General features: G+C 43.5%; 1 protein-coding gene across 2 annotated transcripts in view; it reads left to right on the top strand.

Annotated features, from left to right (window-relative positions):
- The window catches only part of SEC14L5 (SEC14 like lipid binding 5), a 36,513-nt gene extending 9,355 nt beyond the window's left edge, over window positions 1-27,158 (top strand). For both annotated transcript variants that reach the window (XM_032197715.1, XM_032197716.1), the window contains exons 3-16: window positions 9,801-9,950; window positions 10,065-10,196; window positions 11,981-12,109; window positions 12,785-13,004; window positions 14,802-14,914; window positions 19,789-19,978; window positions 20,624-20,712; window positions 21,274-21,344; window positions 22,068-22,239; window positions 22,884-23,018; window positions 23,408-23,545; window positions 23,655-23,900; window positions 24,317-24,495; window positions 25,645-27,158. In XM_032197715.1, the coding sequence (XP_032053606.1) occupies window positions 9,801-9,950; window positions 10,065-10,196; window positions 11,981-12,109; window positions 12,785-13,004; window positions 14,802-14,914; window positions 19,789-19,978; window positions 20,624-20,712; window positions 21,274-21,344; window positions 22,068-22,239; window positions 22,884-23,018; window positions 23,408-23,545; window positions 23,655-23,900; window positions 24,317-24,495; window positions 25,645-25,750 (2,070 nt within the window). In that variant the 3' untranslated portion in view covers window positions 25,751-27,158. The remainder of the gene's footprint in view (window positions 1-9,800; window positions 9,951-10,064; window positions 10,197-11,980; window positions 12,110-12,784; window positions 13,005-14,801; window positions 14,915-19,788; window positions 19,979-20,623; window positions 20,713-21,273; window positions 21,345-22,067; window positions 22,240-22,883; window positions 23,019-23,407; window positions 23,546-23,654; window positions 23,901-24,316; window positions 24,496-25,644) is intronic.
- Window positions 27,159-27,719: the final 561 nt, after the last annotated feature.

The following is a 27,719-nucleotide window of genomic DNA, read 5'->3' as shown; positions in this document are numbered from 1 at the left end:
GGTCATGGCCCATCAAAAGCAATCATCTGTGGTCCTTGTGTGGGATGTTTTTCTCACAAGCCCAACCCTGCTGGGCCAGTTTTGCTGATACTCACTAGGTCTGGCAAGGGTCTTTGCTCTTGCCCCCAAATAATCCACCAGCAGTTCAGCTTTGTCCACACTGGCTATCTACAGGTTGGCAAAGATGCTTTGCAGCCACTGAAGCTTTGCTCATTTGCACCAGTTGAAGGTCTGGCCCACAGTAATGTGCAAGAAACAAACATCCAGTACAACTAAAACCAAAATGCATCATTCTTTATTTCACTTTCTGATATTCTTTTGTGCCAACAGTGATGGGAGGCTTGTGTACGCTGCCTAATTGAAAGCAGCTCCTTGCTGTTTTAGCTGTCAGGATTAAGGGTGGGGGGGAAACTGAATGTTGTACGAATGTTCTAGCCATTAAGGTCCTGATGGCTACCATTCCTTTCCATACACCTTTTTGAAATTATTTTTATTTGTACCTTTTCAGTATGAATGTGTTGCATTAAAGATGCTAGATCTTTAAGTAGCGTTATATAATGACTGTTCTCTTGTCGCATTTAGCACATCGAGTGTATAAAGAGATGGTTTATATCCTAATACATTGTTGATGCTCTGCTCTCTAATGCTGTGGTGTCTTAAAGGGTCCAGTATTTCACTGACTGATGCTGTGATTCTCTTACAGAATCGTTGTGCCAGGTAGACACCACAATGTGGCCCAAACAGCTTGCAGTACACGTTGGTTACCAGTATAACGTACAAGCAGAATGATGTCTCGCAAGAATCATGCTAGCTCTGAGGGTTTGTTTAGTGTGACAAGTTCAATGTGTGTCTTCGCAGCCCATCCAGGTCTCAGAAAGGCTGCTGCCATCTCTGCCACATCAGATGTGCAGACTGGCTGTCAACTACAGTGCAATGTCTTACAGTGCCTGCAGCACAGATGCACCACAGAATACACTGGGATTTCCTATATATTTAATTGTAATTACAGACTCCCCATCTGGAGCTCCAAGACACTGTCATTAATCCAGCAACACCACAGGCTGATTTAAATAAAGAAAAGTAGAATCTTAACCAAAATCTGTGATGCCAGTTTGTAGCCTCCGCTTTCAAGCGTGAACTCTGGAAAAAGAAGAGCGCTTGCTGCAGGGAGTGCAGAGCGGCTTCTGGCAGCTGGCATCCCTCTGAAGCCATGGCGATGGTGCAGCTGATCAGCGGGCTGTGCAGAGGAGCTGAAAAGATTGGAGGGGAGCTCTAGGCACAGCATCCGTGGGAGTGCCTGCAACGGCCTGCTACCCACTGTGTCCTTGGGTAGCTGCGGATAACACGTGGTAGAGCTTTGCAGTCTGTAGCCTGAGTGCCCAGTGCTCAAAGGCTCCTTTGAATCTGCTGCCATAGATAATGACACAGATTTCAGATAGTGTTGGAAACAGTATTTCTGGTTGATGGTACCCTAGAGATTGAGAAAAGTGCAAGGTGGGAAATATTTTTAAACAGTTGCTCTTTGATGCTCAGTCCCTGTCGTATATGCCATGAAATGTCCCGACAGCCATCTGGGCAGTCAGTAAGAAATGGATACCCCCCTCTCAAGATAAATGTACTCACTGTAGCAGGATGGTTAGGTACATAGTGCTTGCCTATCGAGTGCAGGCAAAATCATCTTTGGATCTGGATGGTCTGTCTCTAACTATGGTCCATGCCAATGTTTTAAAGGAAGGCAGCTTTCCTTCCCTTTTTTTTTGGCTGTGTTCTGAAGGTAGGTTTGTTGTGACTGTCAGGAGTTACTGGGTTAACATTTTATGTGCTTACAGAGGATCTAGTGTTGACTCAAGACACGATGCTTGAGTGTGACTTGATGGTTTGAAGCCATGCTGTCAAGATGCACTATAAATAACCCCTCATCTTACTGCTGAGAAGCATTTGGCAAAAGAATTCTGAAAGTAATGATTCCTGTGTCAGCTGGGATGATTCTTCACAGCTGTATTCATTTGTTCAGTCCCTGTGCCCTGCCACCACCTCCTCCTGTTATTAAGCAGGCTGAGAGTGAGCAATAGTCAGGCTGACTTAAAGAGCTGACATTTCTCTTGAGATTATGGTGTGGGACATTTCCCCTCGAGCAAGTAGAGAATGTTTGGTGAATGCTGTATACCACAGCTGCTGGAAGCGGGTGGAAGAAGAGCTTATTTGGATTTCTGGAGAACCGCTGGCAACATCCGTGTACCCTGGCCTGCTTAGTGTGTGTTGAGGGGGTCACGCAAGTCCCTTTTGATAAATCTGCACTGCCAGTGCTAAGGCTCTGTCTGCTTGGCAAGAATGGCACAGGAATGGATGGTGCTGGCACCATGCATGGGTTTGGAGAGATGACTTAAGTAATTCGATCATTCAAGGAATCTGAACAGGGTAGTCCCTCTTTTGTTTAATCACCTTCTCCCACTGCAACATGGAGGCTTATTGCCTTGAAGAAGAATGAGTGGTTTCTCAAGCTTAATTTGATGAGCACAGTCTGTAAACTAAGCTGTCGTTCAATGGCACTGCAGCATAGCACAAGGGGACAGCACAGATAGAGGTGTCGCCACTGTCTTGTATTACAGCAGTGTCAAGAAGACCCTTCTGTCTTCTGAATGTGTAAGTACAGAAGTTAAAACTCTTGAGCAGGGACTAAAATAGGTGAGAAAATTTAGAACTGTTAAATCCCAGCCAGCAATTTTTTAATTGTTAAGCATGATGACCTGTCCAAGTTTGACTCTGAATTATGGCTGATATATGTAAATTCTTACAGAAGCTTCTGGCAACAACAGAGTGCCCTGCCAGCCATTAGGCATCGCTTTGCGAGCCAGCCTTTTTGATTTGGGGTGATTCACTGAGCAGCGTGCGTGTGATGTAACACTTGATTGTTCTGCTTTGCTCTTTAAGGTGTTAGTCACCCGAGATGTCTGCTTCCTTGCCTTCCTAGCTCAGTCTATCTGTCTCTTTCCACAATGGACTATGGCAAACGTGTCCAGCCAGCTAGCAAGAATTCCTGGATAAGGCGTTGCTTCCATGGCTGTTTGTAAAGGCCAGTGCATTGTGCTCTTTGTGACTTGAAGTGCTCCACCACCAACCTTCTTCCCTGGTAAGCAGAGGAGAACACTATAGCAGAATAGCAATGGGATATTGCTCCTCCTCAGACAGGAGGTCGGGCACGGTGGTAATTTCCCAAGTGAGCTTTGTGCAGCTGCAATGTGTGTCCTGGTTTCGGTAGGTTTGCCATGTCACTCGGTTGTGTCTGTATTGTAATGGACAGCTGCTGCTCCCTGAATTGTTTCTTTCAGCAAAATCTGAAGAAATGAGGCAAACCATTGGCTGTAGTCCAGGGAAACAGAACACTGGGCCAATGTTCATAGCCTGGGTAACTGTGGTCCAGTGGACTTGTGGCAAATTTCTTTCTAGCAAAATTGCTTTCTATCAGCCCCAAAAGATTTTTATGCTACTTTGCAGATGCTCTACACCTCTTCAAAGGGAGGTCCCCTTTCCCCTGACTTCAGCACATTTCTGTACCCCAAATATCCATTTGATCCCCCCAGTTGTTTCCATGTGTTGTGGGATTTTTGTGCTGCCTGTAGCTCGCAAGAAGCACATATCTGTTCTAGGGATTAAGAAGCAAATGGATTATTGTGTGTGTATTCACCAGACAGACCTTTGTTTTCCTTCCAGCACTTAGGCTAAGTAGTAGGATGGTTTGTTGGATGAAATCATTGCTTTTTCTACTAGAAGGCAATAATCTGAAAATACCTGAATCTGGAGAGAGATAATTATGTACCATTAGAGCTGCTCAAATTAGAAGTGACAAGGGGTCTTATCTTGCTCTTGGCATTTCTTTTCAAAAGGATGGTAATCTGGACACCTGTAGATCAAAGCCTGTAGATCAAAGCTTGATGTCACGTCTTCTTCTCTTTCCCCATTCATCTGAACATAGATGCACGTTTTCTTACTTTATCCTGGCAAACTGTACATGGCTGCAACATGATGTTGAGGAACCTCAGTAATACAAATGTAAACCCTGATCATGAAAGTTTGAAGTGTTTTAGGTCTTAATGCAAGGAGGAAATCTTTTACTTGTAACCTATTCATTTGGTATTGACTGTGGCAGGTTCTGTCTTCATCAAGTGGATAAAAGCTTAGTTCCTTCATGCATTCTATACCACATAATTTTCCCCAGTAGCTGAGGTTTTATATTCTTGAAGATCCCTCTTGGATTCAGCTTGGCCTACAAGAGTCAGTCTGTGGTTTTTCCAATTCTGTGCTCTTGCCTGAATCTGAAAGAGCAGATATCCATGAAGCTGTCACTAAGGAGTCCCACCAGTTTTTAAAAAATAAAATAAAATAAAAAAAGACAGCCATTTAGCCAGTGTAGAGCACCAGTTATCAAGTAGAAGATGCACATCTTCCTGCCAACTGCTATTCCAACATAACTCGATATGTTCCTGTATGATTTTGTGGACAGCAGCATTTAGCACGCAAGCATTTTATTTACTCTGCTAAAGGCTCTGCCTGCTGATAGGGAGGAACCAAACCAGTCACCTCTTTGGTATGTATGGCCAAGAAGCCTGAAGAGTCACTGCTCTATGAGGTGCCTGGTGTGGGGAGAAAGTCAGAGCTTTGTATACACCCTGCTCCTGACTTCTTGTGTAATCCACCTCAGTTTTCTTTCCTAAACTAAGAGGATAATGTTTCCTTTAGGATATTAAGGTAAGAAACCAGATCTAACAACAGCTGTGTGGTTCTGGAGCACATGGGAACTGCTCTGGGCCTAGCAGGCTCTGGGCTGGAAGAAACTAGCAAGAGCCTGTTGGTGTGCAGGAGAGTTTGTTTTCTAAGGTGTTTCGTTTCATGCAGTAATTCAGTGCTTGGACTTCCTGTTGTTTTTGATTCCTAAGGCCTCTGTTGTATAATTGATTTCAAGGTCACTTGCTAAAAGGTTGTTGAAACCTGCAGAGGAGAAACAGGAGTAGCTGTTATGAAAGATCTAACCCTCTGGCTATGTGCTGTAGTACTCTGGATCACAAAGGAAACAGCAGTGATATAGCCATTGTCAACCTACTGGAGATTAAACCGGAGAGGGGAGCAGCAGTGCTTGCACTGTTGGTGTCTCTAACACCTTGGTGCTAGAAAGGTGGAGGACATGCTCTGGAGGAGGGGATTAGTCCAGTGAAGTCCAGAATGGAAATTTCCCCTTCTCTCTGTGGTGGTGAGGCTTTAGAATGTTGTTTTTTGATTTTAATGCTTGTTTTCATGTGTAACTTGTTCTCGTTTGGTGTCCAGCTGACCTCCAGGGCAATCTGTTTTCACAGATGCTTTTTTTTATACTGGTTGTTGAGTATTTGCCCAACACTTCAGGACGCTTAAGTGTGACTTCTTTGGGTTGTTCTCATAGGTTCTCTTCTCATGACAAAAACTATGAAGGTGATTTTTGTCTGCCACACCATTGGTCCCATAATATGAGAGTTCAAACAGATCCCAAATTCCTTTGCTTTACCAAGCCTCTTGTGAAATTTAATGATGTGTAATTTCAATCTGATGAAGGCGACTACAATGGTTTAAATGACACTTGAATGGTTGGATTATATATACAGTCCACTACGGAAGAGCAGCATTGCACTGTTTTTGAAACAGTTCTGCAAGAAAACTGGAAGAAAACAGCTTGATTTATAGTAGGACATCAGTGGGCCTGATCCACCAGCTCTTGTGAAGTGGTTGTTTCGGGGGTTAGGAGAATGTCCTAATCTGAACCTGTAAAAAAAAGAATTACTGTAAACTGGGATGCTGAGGGAGTTTGCTTGGATTACCAGGTGTGTGCTGTGCTCTGGCTTGCCTAGACAGCTCCTGTGGCTGTGCCTGGGGACTTTCTTCAGCCCAGTCTGGTGTGGAGTCAACAGAAGAGAGTGATTGTGCCAGAATCCCAAGTCAGGATTCAGGCTGATGGGCTGATGTGCTGGCTCGACTGGGTGGGAGGATTTGCAGGAGGTACGCAAAATGCTCACTAGTTCTGCCTATCAACGCTAATCCCAGAAGGATTTAGAGGGGAGGGAATGGCTTCACTGAGCCTTTTTTTTTTTTTTTTTTTTTTTTTTTTTTTTTTTAATATATACTTGCTGCTGTTCAAGACTTCAGTCATCGGGGTGGCTGTCTTAAAGAAATATAGTGGGCATGCACTTAGGAAAAAATAGTGGCACAATACTGCTGTAATTCCCTCAGCAAAGAAGGGAAAGACAAGTTACAGCTCCTATATACAAGTCAGCACAGAGTTATAGCAGCAAGAAGGCGAGAGCACGCGCGGGCAGCTCAGCAGCTGAGGTATTAAAACAAGCTAATAATAAGTCTTCTGTGCCTTTCATTTGACTGGGATCTTCTGTCATTCACCTCGCACTCTGCACAACTGTGGAGGAGGAGAAAATAATGACCAGTTCTGGTACTTGCCAGAAAAAATTAAGATATTTCTATGTCTTTGATTTCCCTCAACTTCTCTGCTGGAGCAGAAACATACTGTTGTGTATGGATGCTGATTTTGCTGAGAAGATGCTGGGTGCCAGAGATGGAGTTCTTTCTTGGTAGCTCACTCTCTTCAGTGGTGAAAGATTCAGCATGTTAACAGTGTAAGTTTTGTGACTGAAGCATGGTGCTTCAGCTGTCCTTCACGTGATCTCAGGCATCTTTGGCCTGTTGTATTTTTAGAGTTGTTGTTGTGCAAAGAAGATTAGCAAAGGACTTAATATCAATGTGTAAAGGGGATTCATTCTCAAACATGGGCATGTTCTACCTCTGCAGGTGATGGGTTTGCACTGTTAAATTAGTTATATCACCAGGGCTCAGCATGGATGTCTGTTCCCTGACCTTTTTTCATTCTCCAGATGTTCAGCTGAGACAGGGACTGACTGCACTGTGTTAATAGTTGGCCTGATTTTGGTTTTGCTGGGTTTAATGATGGTTTACTGGGAAGCTTGTCTTCAGCGGGATCAAGTGCATACCTGGTGGAAGAAGTGACAGCTGTGTGTTGAAACCAGTGGCCTCATCCTTCAAAGAGAGCCAGAGGTGCCTGGATTCAAAGGTGTTCTGTGGAGCTTTCAATTTGCCATAATGGTCTTTCAGTGGCAAGGAGGCACTTGCAGCTCTGTGTTCTTGGTGAAACTGCTGCAGTGAGGCCTTTGGAGGTTATCCGTGCTTTGATTGTTTGCTGTCCTAGTGGGAAAACATCTCTTGGTTCTCTGCATGCACCTTCCCACGTGTCTGTGGCACAGCCACAGCCCTGAAAGACTGGAGGAAGAGAAGCTGAGATCACCATACCTGAGCCTTTCTTCCAATCCAGCTGCTTTGCATTTCTTAAATTTGTGAGAAATCTGGAATATCTGGGGCAAGAAAACCTTGGCCAGCCTTACCACTGACCTGCAGGAATGTGTGGTGCTGGCCCAGCCCTTGTTTCTTAGGGTTAGTGCTGCACCACCCCGTGGCACCCATGTGCCCGCAGCCACCAGCTGAGGTGGCAAGGAGCTGGACTGTGGATGGAGGTGGTAGGCCCCGCGGGCAGTATGAGGGCTCTTCTGGATGGCCCGACAGTCCTGAACCCTTCCCACGTCAGCTCCTGGTGCTCGAGGTGTTTTCTAGCCTCTGCACTAGCTGCTGTTCCCAAAATTATGGGGTTAACTGGGGCAGCCTCCTCGTAGGCTGGGGTTTTCAGCAACACTTCTTTAATGGCACGCGTAAGGAGGTTTCAGTTCCAGTCACTGAAAACGAGTTGCCAAATGTTCTGGTATCCCAGTGGCCTACAAAAGTGTTTACAGCTTTCACTGTATGAATATTGAGACTCTAGTGATGAAAAATGGGTCATCTGGGCGGCCTGAAGAGACTCTCGTTTTGCATGCTAGAAAAGAGGGTAAAGACTGACCTTGGGATAGCAGGCGTGCAGAGGATGGGAAGTTGGGAGAAGGCATGCAGAAGTAGAAGTAGGAAGTATGAATTTGGCCAGAGCAGATCAATGTGCTGGTGACTGCAGGCACTGGGGAGCAGGTGATAAGGGGTGCACCTTTCTGACCCGTGATGGAAGGGCAGAACACCAGGAGCAGATAGCTGGAAGCATCCTTTGGCAGGGCCCAGCATCCATCTTGTCCGTCTGAATTTCCATCATAACCAGTTAAGCTCCTTAGAGCACGGGGTTTGCTTTCATTGCGTGGAGCCAGTTGGACTGGTGTTGGAAACAGTCACTTGCTATGGGAAGTTTTATATTCACCTAAAGAGCTTTCATTTTTCTGGAGATCAGAAGGGAAAAGCACTGGTGGAGGTCTCACAGATGCAGAGAAAGATCTTCAGCAGATATGGCAAAGGAAGCAGAATATTACTTGGTGTATTGGAGAGGATATTTTAAATATGTATGTACTTTGTTTATGGCCAGAACTTCAGCTAGTATTTTGCTTGTACTTTTATCATGATTGGGTAATCTTAAATAACTTCTGTTCTGTTCAGAGGTCTAGGATCAGGAGATGTGGAATGTGTCCTTAAGTGCCTGAGCTATTTTAAGAGCAGGTATTATTCCCAGAACCAGGGTACATGAATGCATACTGGGGCAATCAGCCTTTCAGAGTGCTGTGGTAATAGAGAATGCAGCCACCCCAGAGTGTGCCCATTGTGTTCTCTGTGTGCTGACAACTGAGCCAATCTCAATCATTATCATGTTAATGCTTTTTTCATGTATGGTAGATAAAAATATAAATACTCATGAGAGAATTACATGCTGTATAACACAGTTGCATCTTACAGAAGATGGGAAGATGGCAGCAGTTCATAGAGGTTATTCCATCGTCTGTGGAATGATCAAAGATCTTAGGACCAAAATGATCCAGCTCTGTTGATAATGCCATGGAAAGAGACCACAGGTTCTCCTCCAGTCACAGCTGTAGCTGAATCCTGGGCTGCTTCTACAGCTTCTACCAGTATTGCTTCAATTCTACATTTAGGATAGCAGTTCAACAGGCAAGGCATTTTTTCTAAATCAAAGTAAAATATTCCATCCTGCAAAAGTCGTGCCATATAAGGAGATTCCTAAGCAGAGAGAAGTTGGGGAAGAGGAGGAACAATAGGTAACGTTTATGCAAGTTAACTTAATTTGCTGCAAGTACGATAGAAAACTGTTTTTTGTTTTTGCTAGAGCTATTAAAGAACCTTTGGATAAAAGGTTTCAGATGGATGTGAGTCAATTAAATCAAGGAGGGTTTCAGAATCAGGAACAGAATTACTTTAGAAATGGATAGATCAAGGCAAATGAGTAGCCAATAATTGGTGTTCTTACCCTTGGTAGTTTGGAGCTGCTAGAACCATTAAACAAAACACGTCACATTTTTAGGGCACAGGAGTATTAAATATTTTAAATAGCTTCTTCATACAGGCAATATATCTGACTTGACTTCTGTCATCTCTGGGTCTTTAACTAGCAGAAATCAGCATAGTTGGCCTTGCTTATGATCACTGAAGATTTGATTCCTAGTGTTCAAGTTAGGATTGCCTTCCCACTACTTTTTAATGATAGGCTTTTATTTCCACTTCATTTGAGAAAGAAATGTTAAGATGTGCTTAGCAAGATGACTGACACAAGTGGGTGCCAGCTTTGTTTACATGTGTTTTGATTTAACTTACCTCCCTTTTTCTCAGAGAAGAAAGACATCTGTTGGACTCTTACTGTAAGGGAATTAAGTAATTCAGAGAGAGTTAAAGTTTATCTGGCCAGGAGATGCAACTTACACGGTTTTCACTTCCAGGCATATGAAAAGCGCTTTCCTACATGTCCGGAGATTCCAGTCTTCCTAGGGAGTGAAATCCTGCACGAATCCAAGAGTGACGATGGAGCTATACATATCATTGAACGGAGCTGTAAACTGAATGTGGATGCTCCCAGGCTGCTAAAGAAGGCAAGTTGAACATAAGGGGTGGAGATGTTGTTGGCTGGCTCAGATTGTTACTGATTCCTAAGGCTGTCCTTTCTCTCCATTTTTTAAATATATTTGGTTCTTCATCCTTCTCAGATTGCAGGCGTGGAGTATGTTTTCTTCATACAGAAAAACACAGTGAACTGGAAAGAGCGGACTCTCCGCATTGAAGCCCACAATGAGACTTTTGCCAACCGTGTTGTCGTCCTTGAGACGTGCAGCTACTCAGTAAGTGCCTTTTTTCTGTTTGCCTGTGAAGAAGGTGTTGAAAGTCATGTGATAACATACAGGGTGAAATTGTTTGAGTGAATTTGAACACTGGACTGTAACACAACAGTTAGATACTGTAAGGCCACTAGGTTTTAGAGAGCCTCTTCCAGTGCTTTTGTGGGGCTTGAGAAACTTCCTAAAATTGACTGACTCTGTGATTGGAGTGTTAAGCCCTAGAGTGAGAGTAGAAAAGATGGCTGGTGCTTCAGAATTGACAGTGTTCCCTGAGTTTTTCAGCTTGAAATTCAGGTTGCTAAAAATTTTCTGGAGCTTGGACATATATTTAGATCTGGATGTTTAAGAGGAAACCTAAATTGCCAGAGAAGTCTGGTAATTAACTTCTTGCCAGCAAGTAAGTCAAAGTTTTAGCATCTTATCATGATCTTCTTGCCCTAAATATCTGGGGAAAGGTCTCGAGTGTTTTTTGTGGCCTGGGATGTCTTGCTTTATGGCGGTATCTTCAGCAACAGTGTGTCATTTCATCCTAATTGTGCTATTAGGGATCAGTCACCATTAAATAGCTTCACCTGTTTCTGGAAGCAATCAGATAGTGGTTTTTGTTCCCTAAACAAAAGTCCAGATCCTGTTACTTACCTGCCCTCTTGGCAACTGGATAACAGCTCAGCTTCTTGGGAGTAAGCAAAACTTGTAAGTAGCTTCTGTTTCAAGCAAGGCAAATAATTTAGAAGTTATTCCCATTTTGGGTGGGGGGAAAGGTCCTGAGCCATAGATCAGTTGGTGGCTACATGGGGCTTCCCAAAAATGATAGGAAATCAAACTTCCATCATTGTGGAAGGCACTGACAGTTCTGAATCAATGCCAGGTCAACTCAGGAATTGCTCAGACACTCACACTTGCTGGTTTTGGCTGTGTTGCCTCCGGTTTGAGTCCCTCGGAAGGAAACGTTAACAGCTGGGCTTTGAGGGGAGTGCTTTCCTGGAACAGAGCAGGAGCTAGCTGTCTGCATCCTCAAGATGGTTCTCTGCTCTATTTTTACCAGTTCCCTTTTCCCTGCCAGAATGCACCGGAAGCAGGTTTATTCTCATCTTTCCTTTTCTGCAATGCTCTCTCAGGCAACTTGTAGAAATTTGATCCTTCTCTTGCAGCTGCTTAGTATTTTTCCCTGGAGGATTTGTCCTTTATAGAGCTCACTGTATATTTAAGAGTGGACTGGATTTTTTTTTCGTGCCAGTTTGTGAACAGCAGCACCTACAGAGAAGAGGGCCCCTCAGAAAAGGGTTAAGTTTAGAAGTCTACAATTTTGTAGATTGTAACCATATGGAAGGGTAACCCAGGGGAAGGGGAACATTGAACCAACAGTGGAACTCCCAAGTCTGCCGTGTGTGTTTTGGGGAGCAAAACTGACTTTCAGTGGCTGAGTTCCCAGTCCAAAACCAGAAAAAAATACATATTTTTATATATATAGCTGTTTTAGTAGAGCTTCTGCTGGTAATGTTACTGTTCAGGTGTGCTGGGTTTTAAGCTTGTTTTCCTTGTGTGTGTGAAGACCACTTCTCTAAGCACAAAAGTTCACAAGTCCAGTTCGTGACCCGTTTCTGTTACACTGGAAGAATTGGTCAGACTGTTAGATGTGGGTCTGTCAGTGCCCTGTAGGAAGATTCTTTTGACCCTTCCCTCCATAGCTCTGGAGATTAAACAGCTTATTCATTACTAGGGCAATGGCCCTGCCATAATGTGAGGTACCTGCTGCCATCCAACCCTGCGTATGTCTTTGGGCTTAGGTTCACCCTGAGAATGAAGAGTGGACTTGCTTTGAACAGTCTGCATCTCTCGACATCAAGTCATTTTTTGGCTTTGAAAGCACAGTGGAAAAAATTGCCATGAAACAGTACACTTCAAACATCAAGCGGGTAAGACCAGCTTCCCTTTGTGCTATTAAAAAAAAAAAAAAAAAAAAAAGCCTGCTCTGTGTGCCTCAGTTTTCTTTTCTGTAAAATAGACCTGCTGGAGTTTTATATCCTCGCTTATGTCTCAGAAATTGCTCAGTAGAACAAACAAAGAAAAAAACAGTGTGTGGTGAGCAAAAACAATCTGTTCACTGAAATGTTTCTGTGCAGGAGAAGGAGCAGGCTGTGCCAGAGGAGGATTGCAGTGGATGCTGTGGTGCCAGGCTCCTCAGACACTGAGGACACTGTTCTCATGCAGGAAGAGAAAGTTCTGGGTAAAAGTCAGCACACTGCCTCTCCAGCCTCTTGTGGGAGAGGTACTTTTTTTTGGTGGGTGTTTCCCCTGGGCTGCAGAGGAGTAGTGTGGCTGGCTGATAGGTAGTAGGAAAACAGGATAAAAATGTCATAAAGGTGGTTGCATCCACTGCATTGCAATGCACCTGGCCAGTGCTGTAATTCACTGTTTGTACAGTGCTTTCATTCTGAAATTTCTCCAACAGGTTCATGCAGGTGGGAGGAGACGACTCTTTCCGTTCTGTTTACCACCATTAGTCATCTATCCTGAGGAAGACCCTGCTGCACCTTGCTGGTTTCAAGGAGATGGGGCATTTTTCCTAATGTGAGCTTTTCCCCTTTCAGGGCAAGGAAGTGATTGAGCATTACCTGAAGGAGCTGATCTCCCAAGGGATCACATTCATCCCTCGCTGGACACCTCCTGCTGTGTGTGGACAGGCGGCTGAGCAAGCACCAGCAGTTGGATACGATGCTGATGCTGTGCCCATTGAGACTGGAGCTCGGGGAACTACCAAAGAGCAAACTGGCAGCTCCTGCCCTCCAGCAGAGGCTGTCAGCCCCGATGGTATGCAGTGTCCTGGCAGTAGCAGCTGCTGGCGATCTAAATGCCTCGAGCATCACTGACTAATGAGTTTATTTTTATTTTTATTTTCTTGGCATGAGACTTTTCTTCTGGGTTGCTGGTGGGGAGGAGAGAAAATTATTTTCTTTCTTCAAGAAAATAACAAACAATTGAGTTGTTTTTTTTTTCCCCTCCCAGACTGAAAAGCCAAGAAAAACTGTATAGGCAGTACGGGTATTTTTTGAGTTCAGAAAAAAAATCAGCTTGGTCTGATCTTGAAAACATTTTATACTTTAAATTGGAGAAATTTAAAGGTATCATGAGTACAGTGTAAGTGACTTCGTAGTTAAATACTTTGGCTGTTTCAAAATGAATGTTTTTGAGGGTTGGTTTTGTTGTTTTTCTCCCCATATTAATCCAAGACAAATGCATGGAATGATACTGCCCAACTCATTTCTCACCCAAAATGTCTGAAACAAACTTTATCACCAAATCAACACACAAAAAGATATCTTCTAAACTAAAGAAGGTTCTTCTCTGACAGAAAAAGGAGAGCCTTTTGATTTAGATTGGTGATATTGGAAATAGTTGTTATTTCTCAGAAGCAGGCAGCGCTTCTTTAGCTGAAGGTAACTCAGAGAAAAAGCTTGGCATTTGGAACCTTCCAGGGCTCTAGTCTCACTGGGCCTTCTCTTGTGACTTCTCTCTATTGGAATTCCTCTGTAAACAGGATACAAATCCATAGGGAAGCTGAGTACGAGAAATGCTTCTGTGCTTTGAGATTAAAGTTAATCTAAGAGTGGCAGATCCTGTCTAGCAGAAGAGGAACGTAGCTCTATTTCTGCTTTAATCACTTCACGAACTTGAATATACTTCCCTGCGTCTGCTCCTCAGCTTGCTAGCTCTGTGGATTCTGTGGGGGTGTGTAGTGCTTACCAAGTATAATTTCTGTATTATCAGTCAGAAGCAGCGTATCCTGTGGGTGTCCAGTCCTTATTCTGCACGTAATGGTATCTGCTGCAAAAAAAGAACAAAACCAAAAAATCCTGCATGAGGCAGAGCTAGCTCAGAGGTCCTCCTCCTAGCCCTTCTCATGTGCTTGCATGCCTCCAGCACAGCCACTGGCCTGTGCTGCTCCCTTTTGGGTGCCATCTTGTCCTTCCTGGCATCTGCACATACAAGCCTTATCTGCACTTATAAGCCTTGGACAGCACATCTGTGGCTATCGCTGAATGCTGGCAGGCTCAAAGCCCTTGTCCTTTGTCTCTCAGAGCTGGAGGAACCTTGAGCTACTGGTACGCACTGGGCATCCTCATGCCAAAAACCACCCTTGCTGTTGGAAATGTTAACATTATTCTCCCTTTCCCTCTGGTGTCCATAAGCAGAATAACATTTCAATTTTCAGATAGCTGCCTTTTAGCCTCTTGTCACTGAAATTGTGAGTGAGATCTTTAGGACATGGGGGGATTTAAGTACCCAGGCCTTGGAGTGTTTAATGAGATGAGTGCCAGAGCTCACAATATTTCTTTAAAAGCTCCTGCTGGAGTAGTCAGGGTTGAATGAAATCAGTGTTCTGAGAGACAAGTGGAGCGATCTGGCTTTGATTCCTCACACACCGTCTGTGTCCTTATGCCCTAATCACCATGAGACTCGCTTGCTTGCTTCCCTCAGGCAGCTAAAATGAGGGCATTCGTGCTTTTCCGGTGCAAGTCATAAGCAACCTGATGTGTAGAAATAACTGCCTATCTCCTTTTTGGCTATGCCAAGTCTCCTCTGAATTGCTCTTTTTTCTTTCTCCAGCTGACAAATTGGATGCTGATTACATTGAGCGATATCTGGGCCAGCTGACTCCAATGCAAGAGAGTTGCTTGATCCGTCTTCGTCAGTGGCTTCAAGAAACGCACAAAGGCAAGGTGGGTGGATAGAGCAGAGAGCACCCCTTTGGAAGCCTGAATGCAGTTGTTCTTATAGCTTGTTTTGCCTTCAAGGCCTACAGTAAAACTCAGGGTCATGGATAATCTGTGTGTTGAGACTTGACTGTTTTGGCAAGGTTGAGTAAAAGGCATGGGGTGGAGAACAGCCTGTGTGATCTCGCAGCAGGATCCAGCAGCATCATGAACTACAGCTGTACAGCTGCAGTGCTGTCAGTACTGCAAAGGCTGCACTGTGGTATCAGAGTACGGTGGCTCAGCTGAGTATTTGAGTAGGCACTGATCAGGGCTTGGTTGTCCAGACCGGCCGGTGTGGGTGCATCACATCCCCAGGCCCTGCAGGGTGGGGTGGGAGATGTGGCTAGCTGTGCTGATCGTGCAGCCCCTCTCCCTTCGTCTTCAGATGCTGATCAGTGAGGCAGTTGGTAACACCTAGCTCTGTTACTGCGTGTCAGCAGTCTGCTCTGCGTGTTGTGTCAGGTAGGTTGTGTCAGCTTGTACAGCCAGGGGCTGAATTCTTCTGAGCAGAATTTGTTCTGATCTTGTTTTAATCTCCTCTATTAAAATGTACGATTTCAAAACCACACGGAATTCAGGACGCAGAGACCATCTCACCTTGTGGTGTGAGGTATGTTGTGTAAGCCTCTAAAATAGAGGAGCTGAGGTCACTGGATTGAGGTGTGTACAGCTAGAATTGGCCACCTAGTATAGGTGAAAACTTGTTTTTACCTGAAAAAAGCAGCATGGCTGTTGTAGGGTAGATGCATCTCTGCTGCAGCTGTAATGTTCAGCAGCTGCTTGGGCTCCTCTCAGTCAAAAGGGGGTCCCTGTATTGGGCAAGACAATAAGGGGCATGTGGCTGAGAAAAGACCCAGAGCAGCTTGAATGTCTTTAGAGAGGTGTAACCACAGATTTTACTGATGCAGAGAGATTGTGTGGTAAGGAAGAAAGGACCAAGAATAGCAACAGAGTAATTGGGTGGGCAGAGTAGATAATGAGCCCATAGGAAAAGGGGAAAACAGGAAAAAGATAGTTGGAGCAAGTGATCCCCCTTAAAAATGGAGTACAGCTAGATGAGATTTCAGTAGTAATAGCTTTCTGGCCTAAAGGATAACTACTCAGTCAGTCACACAGAATGGGTTAGGTGCCACTCTGCATTTATGGGCTTTGGAAGACTTTATTTTTTCAAATTGGCCTTTCCAAGAGAAGCAATTGTTTACAAGGAGCTTTGCCAGCACTTCTGAATGCTTTGCTGTGTCTTTCTCAAAGCAAAGAGAGCATATTTCATCTGAGTATGGGGAATTTAAGCATGATATTAAGGCCCTGTTTTCTTTTGAAAAGACTCCTGTCTCTCACCCACGTAGAAAATAAAAAAAAATTGTTGAATCCAGTGTGCCACAAAATCCCTTTGTGTGAGCGTGCTTATGGGTTTTGTTTGTACCTGTGAATGGAAAAACAGTTTAACCAAAAGACAGAAGAGAAGAACAGTTGAGGTAGTGTGAAAGTCTGAGTATCTGAAAGTCTCCATGGACTAGCAATGCTGTTCAGTGTGTGAGAGCTGATACATTCAGAACAGCAAGCACCTGTCAAATCTAAGGCCGCTGGAATATGGCAGCATCAACAGCAGGTTGTATAACTTGGGCCATGTCCAGGAGACTGGTGGTTGATATCATCAAAGACTATGGGAATGAATGTATAGATATGTATGTGTGTATATACACACACAGTAGAACAAAGGACCCCTTAATGGACTGTCTGAACACCTACCTGCAAGTTGGTAGCACATTGATAGGATGCTCTGCCTCTCAGTAAACAGCTGGGGTTGGTGTCCCAACCAGCCAGGTAACTGCGAGTGTGTGAGTGATCTGTGTGAATTATCATCTGCTAATAACAACTTTAATTAACTACTGCTCTACTAAATATTGGTTGTGATCTGTGTCTCCCCCCAGTTCAACCTGCTGTCAGATGAAAGGGAATTGGCAACAAGCAGACACAAAACAAAGGGCAGGGATCCCCAGGCATAGCTGTGCTCTGAAATATAGGACACGTTTTTTTCAGGTCTACAGTGACCTGTCTAGTAAAACAGCATGGACTTCTGTGTGATTGGTAGGAGATATCTCAGCTATTGGGTATCCAGCTGAAAATGAGCCGTAGATGAGAGCAACTGTGAGACTTTATCCATGCCTGTGATCTAAAAGGGTCTCGGTTTCAAATGGACAAAGCATGTTCTAAATGTTTGCCTGTTCTGTTCTGTGGGTGTTTTTTTCCCCTCTTAGAGGCTGAGGAATGGAAGCTGGAAAAGGTAAAGCGACAGCACATGAGTAAAGTGAAACAATAGCCTCTCGGGGAGCTTGGAGCTCCATGAACTGCACAAGCTCTTGTTCCTCCTGACAGCTGCTTGTTGAGTTCGGTACCTCAGCAAGGTACAGCTGATTGCTGAGTGCTCTTTGTGACAGCCGGCAGCTGCCTTGTACCCTTTGTGTAGGCTTTGTTCCCCACGAGGTCTTGAACAAGTGGGAAGGATCCTGCTGGCTATTTATGCTTTTTCTTAAACCCCCTTCCTGCTCACCTGTGTGCTTCTCTTAAATCACAGATTGCCTGTTAGAATAATACAGAATCAGGAGCTCGTCCTACATCATTTGCAGTTTCTCTGGAGAGGCTGTTATCATGCTGTGACATCCTGTTTTTTTTAATTTGGAGCAGAGATTTTCTTACTGCTCTATCAAAAAGTATTTGTAGATCTCCTGTTTCTTGGAAGCTGTCTATTCTTATTTTTGTCCTCTTCTATCTTTTTATTTCACTATCTGGATCCTTGTCCCTTCCCATAATCAGATTTATCATTGCTCTAAAAAAAAAAAAAAAAAAACTGAATATTTGAAGACACAATCTTCAAATAGTGTTAAAAATGCAGTTACTTAAAGCTATTAATGAATAGCTTTGTGCCATATGGATCAGTATGTATAAATTTGCTAGTAAGTAAAACAAAAGGCTGAAATTAAAACTTTGTTTTCTTGCAGGTGGGAGTTGCTGCTTTGGTTGGCCAAAGATAATTAAGAGACTAATTCTATCATGAGTAGGCTAAGTCCCCTCAGAGATCCCTACCTCTGTTCCATAAGTGCTGAATTTGCCTCTTACCTGTAGTTATGTGCAGACTGGGTTTGAAAACCACTGAAAGTAAGAAACCTGTCTGTGTAACTGCCAACCCTTCTCCTTCCTCTTATAGGATTTGCAGGACTGTTACAGAAGGTTTTTTTGTCTGTTGTCTTGTGAGTAATGGCTTTCTCTGAACAGCAGAAATGCAAATGTCAATTATCCAAGGAAAATTCTGCTGTCTTTAATTTTACAATGATGCAGAAAATTTGGGGGATGTTCTTCTAAATACATCTGAGATCCTATTTGGAAAAGATGCCCCTTTTCTCTCAATGACATACAAACGCAGTTTTGCAAAGTGTTTGAAATAGAGCATTGTGCTGAACAGCATTCACCATAGAATCATTCAAATTGGAAAAGACCACTAAGACTGCCTAGTCCAACCTCTGACCTAGTACTGACAAGTCCACCGCTGAGCTCCCATCTCCTCTTCTAGGCTTGGCTCTAGGCTGCCTGAGCTCTACCCACCTTTATACAGAATCAGTTCGTAGTAACCCTTGCAGCTTCATATCAGCCTGTGAAACGCTGCTGGCAGCTTTGCTTTCTTCTTTGCTCTCTGTTTTCATGAGCCTGTCAGTGAGCAAACAAAAGAGCTTTGACTCCTGAACGCACGCTTTTTTGTGTTACAGCAGGGCTCAGATGGCTGGCATTGTGCTAAGCACGGTACAGACGCTCCGGAGACTATTCTAGCCCTACAGAACTTAAATTTTTAATGGAAACTTGATGTAGCAAATGAGGCCAAATACTTTTGGGGGAGTTGGGGTGAAGGGACTGAGAAGAGAAATCAACAGTACATGCAACTAGAATCCATCTGTTTTCACACCTGACAAGCTTTTAGTCAGATTTGGCAATTTTCTGAGATCCGTTAATTATTGTTATACTGCCTGCTACCTAGTGGTACTGCCTGGTTTCCTTTTGGTTTTCAGCTAAGGGAAAAGGATAAGGGATTTGGAAGGAGGTTGGAATAATCCATTCTGCAGCTGTGGTTTGGGAAGGGTTTTGTGCCTGTGGTGCTAGAATTACTGACCTGAATGTGTTGGGATGAGTAACTGGGAGGGGGTATATTGTGACTTTGAGTGATTTGTTTCTTTTGGTAAGAGTTAGTGAAACGGGATGGGGTGAGCCTGTGGAAGGAGTCAAAAGCTTTTCTGTTCAAACAACACCAGCAGCAAAGCAGAGAAGAGGCCTCAAATGTGGTGCTAGTGGGTGATCACTAGAAGACTGTACAGTGGTGACCCACCTCCAAACAGCACGTGCTTAATTTGGTTAATGTGTTACCTACAAATGCTTTTCGCCCTTTGCTAATTTGCCCCACAGGAAGGTAAGCTTGCAGCTGTATTACTTCCATTCAGTGTTTTGTTTGTCCTTGTGGACAGGTAGCTGAGGGAAACTTTAGCCAGCCCGGAGTTTGCTGGGGCTTCTGGCCATCAGCTTGCTTAATGCAGGGGATTCTCACAGGCTGTGTATGTGCATGTGCAATGCTCTGATAAATTAATAAGCCCATCTCTCTCAAAGGGACGTGAATTCTATGATTCTATGAATTAGTTACTGCTTTCATGCTCCTATCACTATCTGCTGCATTGGGTTGGATTAGGGAGGGAGAAGGAAAGTATGTTTGATCTTTGTCTTAAAACTGGTGCGTGCTCTGCAGGCTTCATGGAGCAGTGGTACAAGTCCTGATCCTTACAATTTCTCTTTTCTCTCAGATCCCCAAAGATGAGCATATCCTTCGATTTCTACGGGCTCGTGACTTCAACATTGACAAAGCTCGAGAAATGCTCTGTCAGTCTCTGTCCTGGAGAAAGCAATACCAGGTGGATTACATCCTACAGTCCTGGAGACCCCCAGCCCTCCTAGATGAATACTACACTGGAGGATGGCATTATCAAGACAGAGGTTTGAATCACTTACACTGATTCTACAATGTGGCTGCATTATGAGACCTTATAAGTAACCTGTCTGTTTTTGGAGAAGATTGTATTGATGCTTTAAACATTAACAAAGGAGTTGTAACATCTGTAAAAAGCCATTCTCTATTGCTGTAGTTACCTTATTTTCTGTGCGCAAATCAGGCAGACTAGAACTAGTGCAAAGCAGCATATTCTTGATAGGATGGCATTTTGGATGTGATTTTTATCCTGTTGAAATATTTAATGTGGCATTTGTAAAAGGTACTAGAGTGACAGCCTGGGAGACTACATGGCTCTGTCTGCAGTGGAAGCTTCTTCTCCTGTGCTTGATGTGAGGGCAGATTCTAGCTCTAGACAGTCTGGCTGTGTTGCTCTTTGGCCTCACTAAATTGAGAATACCAATGACCAAAACCAAAAACAGTGTCTTATCACTCGGGACACTCTCTGCCTAGTCAATGGTCCTAGCAGCCCATTAAACAGTTTCTCTCACAGGGACATGACACACATGCTCACAACAGGCATGTTAGGATAATCACCTGCATACTGCTTTCCTGCATGCACTAAAGACCTTTACATCTCTGGGCATTTCAAGTTCAGTTATTGTTTTTAAACCCTTATGTTTGTTTTGAAGATGGACGACCACTTTACATTCTTCGGCTTGGCCAGATGGACACAAAGGGTTTGGTGAAAGCCCTGGGAGAAGAATCACTGCTGCGACATGTAAGATCTACATTAATTTCTCACTTGAGGAACTGTATTTCCCTTGGGGTGTTTAGAAGTCTTGCTGTAGTGCAGCAGCAATCTACCTGCTTGATACATGTGATCACCGTGTTTCGTAGCTGGCAAACCAAAGTTATACCTTTGGCTTAGTGTCTTTGGCATGTCCTAGCTTCTCTGTCTTCCTGTGGATACAGAAGTGAAATTTTTATAATCATACGAATGGGCCAGAAGGATGTTCTCTGATAGTTTGCAGTTCAACAGTAAGCTTTCCACGACCATTTTCCATGCAGCTTAGCTAATAACATTTGACCTTGAGGCTCTTATACTTCACTGTAAATTGTCAACATCTCTACCTTGTATGTCCAGCATAACTTGTCAGTAAAGAAGTTTTTTTTTTTTTTTTTTTTTTCTTCCAAACACATAGAGACTTACTGTTTTGCACACTGCAAGTTCTCAAACTGGTATATTTCTGGGGTGCGTATTTTTACAGGTTTTTGGGTTTCTCCTTTCTTCCTCAGTCACATTCAGGCTAATCCCAGTCTATACTGTCTTTAATTTCAGGTTTTGTCAATTAATGAGGAAGGACAAAAGAGGTGTGAGGAAAACACCAACCTATTTGGCCGCCCCATCACGTTAGTATAGTCAGTTTTCTTGTATTCTTACCAAGTTGGAATGAATGTAGTGAAGATGATGATTCTGTGAAGGTTTTAGATGATGTTCTTAGGTTTAAACTGCAGAGAGCAGTGTTGTGCATGTCTTACAGGCTGTTCTTGTTTGGGCTTTGGGGTATCTTGTATAGCAGACTTAAATGCAGATAAATTCTACAGCTTCATTTGAAAACAAGTATTGCTCCTTTCTTCTTTTTCTTTTTTTGTTTTTTTTTGTTTGTTTGTTTGTTTTTTTTTTGTTTTGTTTTGTTTTGTTTTTTTCCTGTCCCCCTTCAGATGAATTTAACCTTGCTGTAGTAGTGATTTTAATCCAGAACCTTAAAATATACTTTTTAATATTTTTTTTTAGCAATGTATCTGTATACCTTCACTCTCTTCCACACTGATAGCTTTTACCTTCAGGGTTGAATATCTGTTTTATCTTTTTTTTCTTGGATCCAGTGTACTTGGAAGCTCACTGGATACAGGCTGTCTGCTGCCTGAGTAGAGATCTACTCTTTACTGGAACTGCTTGCTTTCCTCATTTAGCCAATGAGGGAAATCTCCAAAAAATAAATAAATTTAAAAAAATCTCAGCTGCCTTTAGATCTTGTTAAAGCCACGATGTTACTGAAAAGTTTTGTGGCTCTTAAGCAGCCACTGTGTAAGAAAGATTCTGACCGGTCTTTTTCTTCATGTTTATTTTAGATCCTGGACATGTCTGGTGGACTTGGAAGGCCTAAATATGCGGCATCTCTGGCGGCCTGGAGTTAAGGCCCTGCTTCGAATCATTGAGGTTGTAGAGGACAACTACCCCGAAACTCTGGGCAGACTCCTCATAGTGCGAGCACCCAGGGTCTTTCCTGTACTCTGGACTCTGGTGAGTGAAATCTGGACTGCAGGATCATAAGTAGTTGTACACGTACAAATAGCAATCATCCAGTCATTGTAAATTCTGCTTATTCAAAGGGTTAGGGAGTGAAAAAAGTACAAGCTTCCAAGCAGCTTGTACCTGATCTTCTGAAGAGGCCACAGCTTTGCTACAGAGCAGGCTGTGTATTTGATCCTGTGGTTGTCATTCTACCAGGGCAGGACTTGGGACCCAAACTGTTCATCCTGGTGCAGTAGTGGTAACCTGTGGTGGGTGGGTTTTCATGTTCATGTGAAAAGATGATTCGTTTAATCTTATGTTGGAGGATACTGAAGAGAAAAGTAATGAATATGGTTCTTCCTAGTGCTTGCTGACAGTTATAGCAATGTAAGAATGTGCTTGATAAATTTCTCATGAGGTTAGTGTGTTACGTGATGACTGCAAACTTATTTCATCTGAAGCAGAAAATGTCAGGGGATATAGTATTTTATTTGTTATCCCTTACTTTGGGAGAGCACTTCAGAGTTGCAGAGCCCCACCCTGCTGCTGGCCTGTGTTCCTACTGATGAGGCCTTCCAGTCTTCTAGTTTGTATCTCAACATTACCTCTAACTTCACTTGGTGACAGTTATGTCCTCTGTCTACTTACTGCAGGTCAGTCCCTTTATCAATGAGAACACAAGGCAGAAGTTCCTTATTTACAGTGGGAATAACTACCAGGGTCCAGGAGGGCTGGTAGATTATGTGGACAAAGAGGTGATCCCAGACTTCCTGGGAGGAGACTGCATGGTGAGTTTTCCTTCCTGTTGTGAAGGTGAAATCTGCAATGGTCAAGCTCCCTCAAATCCCCTCTTCCTACACACACACCCCACCAGCCTCCTGCTTCCTTCTGAAAGACTCTTGAATTTCTGTTCTGGTTGGGGTAGCGCTGCTCTGGTTACCACAAACCATTGTACAGGTAACTTTTTCAGTAAAGTGAGTGGTAAGTTTTTCATTTTCTCTAAGACTGATTAGAGAAATGATCGTAGTTCAAGTAAAACTTAGCCCCACTGTGAAACATTATACGAAGTTAAGGTGCCTATTCTCAGTGTCCAACAGCTGGCAAGAGTTCAGATGACTTAGTACTTTAACCCCTGGATTAATATGAACCCTCTTACTTGTGTCTCTCTCTCTCCTAGTGTACTGTTCCGGAAGGTGGGCTTGTTCCTAAGTCACTTTATCAAACAGATGAAGAGACAGAAAATGCAGATCACATCCGGTTATGGACAGAAACTATCTATCATTCTGCGAGCGTCCTCAGAGGAGCTCCACATGAGGTACAAACCTTTGTAGGGAAAAAGCGTGTTTGTAGAGCAGGTAGGAAGATGCTGACTGCCATCTGAATGCCTGATGTTTTACTACGTGCTTGTTGTATTTCCTTTTTAGATAGTCGTAGAGATTTTGGAAGGGGAGTCTGTGATCACTTGGGACTTTGACATCCTGAAGGGAGATGTGGTGTTCAGCCTCTTCCACTCCAAACGAGCTCCTGAAACAAGTCATAAAGAAGCCACGTTACCAAGTACCTCTACTGCTGGGGACAACGTGCAGCTCATTGATAAGACGTGGGTCCTTGGCGTGGATTACAGTCGTATGGAATCTCCGCTGGTTTGTCGGGAAGGAGAGAGCATCCAGGTCAGATGTGTTTGGGCCCTGGCATGGGTCTTACAATCCTAGTATGCTCCAAAATGATCTGGTGGTGGGGAGGGGAAGGAATCGATGGGATGGGAAATCATGTCTAGCTTGGAAGCGGTTGCTGTGGTAATCATTCTCTGAACTCCCTGTGAAAATGACTGCTACGGAGGTTCTGGTTTAGACTGAGCCATTGGAAAGAGATTCCATAAGCTGTCATAAAAAGCTAATTGAAGATAACATTAAAAATGAAAAAGAAAAAAACACACCTAGGATTACAGAGCTGTGGCTGAGGTATGTAAAATGAATTGAATGATGTACGCACCTCCAGGTCAGTAGTTTCTTTTGACTTTTGTCAAGTCATTCAGTTATTTCATAAGATGCCTGGTAATCACTTGGGAGTGCTCTTTTCCTTCCAGGGATCTCATGTGACTCGTTGGCCCGGCTTTTACATTCTCCAGTGGAAAATGCATGGTCCTCTGCCCTGTTCCGGCACTAGCCTCCCTCGGGTGGATGATGTTCTTGCCTCTCTGCAAGTTTCCAGTCATAAGTGCAAGCTTATATACTACTATGAAGTGCTTGCATCCAAGGACTTCAGGTAGGTTTACGTGTGTGTTACTGTACAACCTGCAATAGAGAAGCCGTATGAGAGGACTGAGTGTGACTTTAAACGTGCAGATACCAGTGACCTCTATAGGGTGCATATTTCATTGATAAGAAGTTAGATGGACACCAACTTGGTGGTATTACATGGAAAGAGTCTCCTTTAGTGCGGTGGGTAATAAGGTTTCTCTTTTGTAGCAGGTTCCTCTTTGCTGGATGTCTGGCCACTGGCTGGATCTCCACCAGTGGAATTTGTGCTTCAGTTCTTGATTACAGCTACTTGAAGTGAGGGAGGTGCTTGGCTGATTAACTTTTTGATACTTTTTGAGTAACTTAACTATGTCATTCATATCTCATTTGGCATTTGACAAAGATGTCTGTTGTGACTTGAAGCATGCTTTCTCAATAAGTGTGTACATCAACCTCTGCAGGGTAGCCTCTAGTCTCCTTTAATGCAAAAAGTACTTCTCAGATCAGCCAGTAATTTGAATACTTCACAAGTACTTTCCTAGGAGCCAGAGGAAGGGTTAGGTAGACCAGGCTTGCAGATGAGCAGGTCACCTTGAGAATGTGGCCTGGCCAGACCCTGTTGACTCAGAGTAGCAGAAAATTCCTGACTCCAGTCACTCAAACCTGCTCCTCCTTGCCCTACCTGCATAAACTGCATTGGAAACAGTCTTCAGATCCTGCCAACACAGCCTCAATTCACCACAGCTGTGACTGCAGACTAAGACTGAATGGTGCTGGAGCTGTGATTCTGATGCTTAGCAGGCTGGAGGTCCCAGGTTGGCTGCAGTGGCTGCATTCACTGAGCTGTGCTGTGTTTGGAATGCTCTCTCATTTTCCTTTCTGCTCAGCACCTGTGTGTGCAGCCCTACAGAGAGACCAGATGCATTGTACTCTGATGTTTACTGCAAGAAGCAAGTCATAATGCCTTTTGCTAGCAAAAAGATGTCTGTGATAACTTTTCCTTGTGACACAGAGGAACCTTGAGATTCTTAGAGACCACAATGAAAATGATGGGACAAAATAAAATACTTTTGTAAGCGTTATAAAGAGCAGGTTGATCTCCTGTCAGACGTATAAAGTTATCCATGAAATAGCTGCCTGCCTTAACAAGCACATCTGTTTTGTCCCATCCCAGGGGATCCATGTCAAGCCTGGAATCTTGCAACAGTGGGTTTTCCCAGCTGAGTGGAGCCACGACATCTTCGAACCAGTCCCAGAGCAGCTCCCATCTTTCCAGATAGCAAGGACAAGGCTACGCCACAAGGAAAAACCACTCAGGGCTTCCTGGCTGCCCCAGAGCTGCTCTGTGCACCAAACCAAAGAGCCTGCAGGGGCTGAGCCTTGAGGCAGTCGTTCGTGTGATCACAGGCAGCAGCTGCTGGACAGCGAGTGACTTCTGGGAGCTGTTCTTGACAAAGACTTAGCACTCACATGGCAGGTGTAGTACTTCTGTATCAGATGCCTACTTCTCCAGTAGTCTTTTTCATAGGTCATGTTTTTGGATGAATGTCAGTTTGCATGAACCCACGTTATTACTGAACTCTAAAGGGCTCTTTCCAATCAGTCCTTTTCCTGTGTGTGGTAGAGGAGACTGATGTTGCCTTATCTGATTGATCTGTAGGACTAGATTATTCACGTGTAGCAAAATTAATCTAGTTTTCTGGGTGCCCAGGGTACCACTTACCCATCAGAAAGTAAAGCGGGCATTTCAGGTGCAGGGACTTGAAGCAAACTGTAAATACCTTAATACAGATAGGATATTTTAGAAACTAGTTCCAGGTCAAACCTAAAACCTCTTCCGATCTGACAGGATGCTATTAGGAAATGTGTTGGATTTTTTTAACCCACTGAGACACAAAAATCAAAACTGTTTTCTAGAAAGTATAGGCAGAGAACCTGCCTCAAGTAAGCAGCATCTTTCTTAAAGATAGACTATTTATCCTTCCTCCTCAGGTTTACAAGCAATAATAGGTAGATCTGACCCATCTCATCAGAGTAGATGGGAACTGAATCAAATTATAAAGGGCTAAGAAAAGCAATATTTTATTTCCTGAAGGCACAAAGTTTTATGGCAGTATTAAAGAAGTCTTTATAATGTGAGCTAACTTGAAAACTTCAGAAGAAAAGCATGTATGTATTTAAGCACTTACTGAAACATATTTATTCAAATACTAGCTTATTTTAAGTTAATTTTTAACTTATTTATAATTTGAAAAGTGAGTATTTATTAAATCCAATCACTTTTTTTAGTGAGACAAACTCCCTTTTAGAAAGGAATTACTGATTGTCTTCACTCCCAAGAATCTTTCTACTTCTAATTTTTGTGACTGCCGGATATTCTTGTGTAAAGGGCTGTATCATACATCGCACTAGGGATAAGGGCTGTGTCATCTTTTCCTGCAAGGTCAAGTTAGAGTCCAAAGCTTTTGGGGCTCTACATGGATGTTTCCTAGGATTAAGAAGTGATTATTGCATTACATTTGCGAGTTGTGAGAAGATGGTGCATCTTCATGACAGTCATGACATGCCAAAACTACAGTGTTTGTCAGAAATCTCCACTGATTATGCTAGAGAACAAACACAGGAAAGGTGCTGGCGATGGATTTATCGGGGTGGGTAGCAGAGAAGTTGTGTTTTTGTTTAGGCAGAGAAAAAAAAAAAGGTGTCAAATACTGAGTTGCACTTAGGTGATATTTGCAATTAGCAGACACGTGGGACTTGTGATGCAGACCGATGTCTGCTCTGGGACCCAGCAGTGCTGTGCAGAGACCCCATCCCTACCAGCTGGAGGTGACTGCTGCACGGATCGCTCAGGCTGGCCTGAACTAAATGTGTGTCCAGTTCCAAAGCTGGGCAACAGTGCAGATGGTTGTGGGGCTGGGGCAGGACTGAAGCCCAACTTGCAGTGGAGGTGTAGTTTCTTTGCCAGCACAGCCATTCAAGTATCCATGACCATGCTACTCAATACAATCCTCTCACCAAGCTTATATTGAGGTTGATAAATGTGTGCAGGTAAGGAGAACATATATGTAAAGTAATTCCTTCTAATCCTGCTTCTTTATTTAATTGCTGATTTTGAAGCACCAGGCACTGAAAAAGGAGAAAAGCATCCCAATAACTGGAACAAAAGATGAAGTTGATGCGCCTCTGTAAGCTGCTTTTTTTTTTTTTTTTTTTTTTTTTAAAAGGAACAGAACTGAGGAAATTAGT

This window comes from Aythya fuligula, chromosome 15 (genome assembly GCF_009819795.1).
Source record: "Aythya fuligula isolate bAytFul2 chromosome 15, bAytFul2.pri, whole genome shotgun sequence".
NCBI classification, from domain to species: domain Eukaryota; kingdom Metazoa; phylum Chordata; class Aves; order Anseriformes; family Anatidae; genus Aythya; species Aythya fuligula.
Note: the sequence above shows the minus strand (reverse complement) of the source record. Positions and strands in the feature narration are given on the sequence as shown.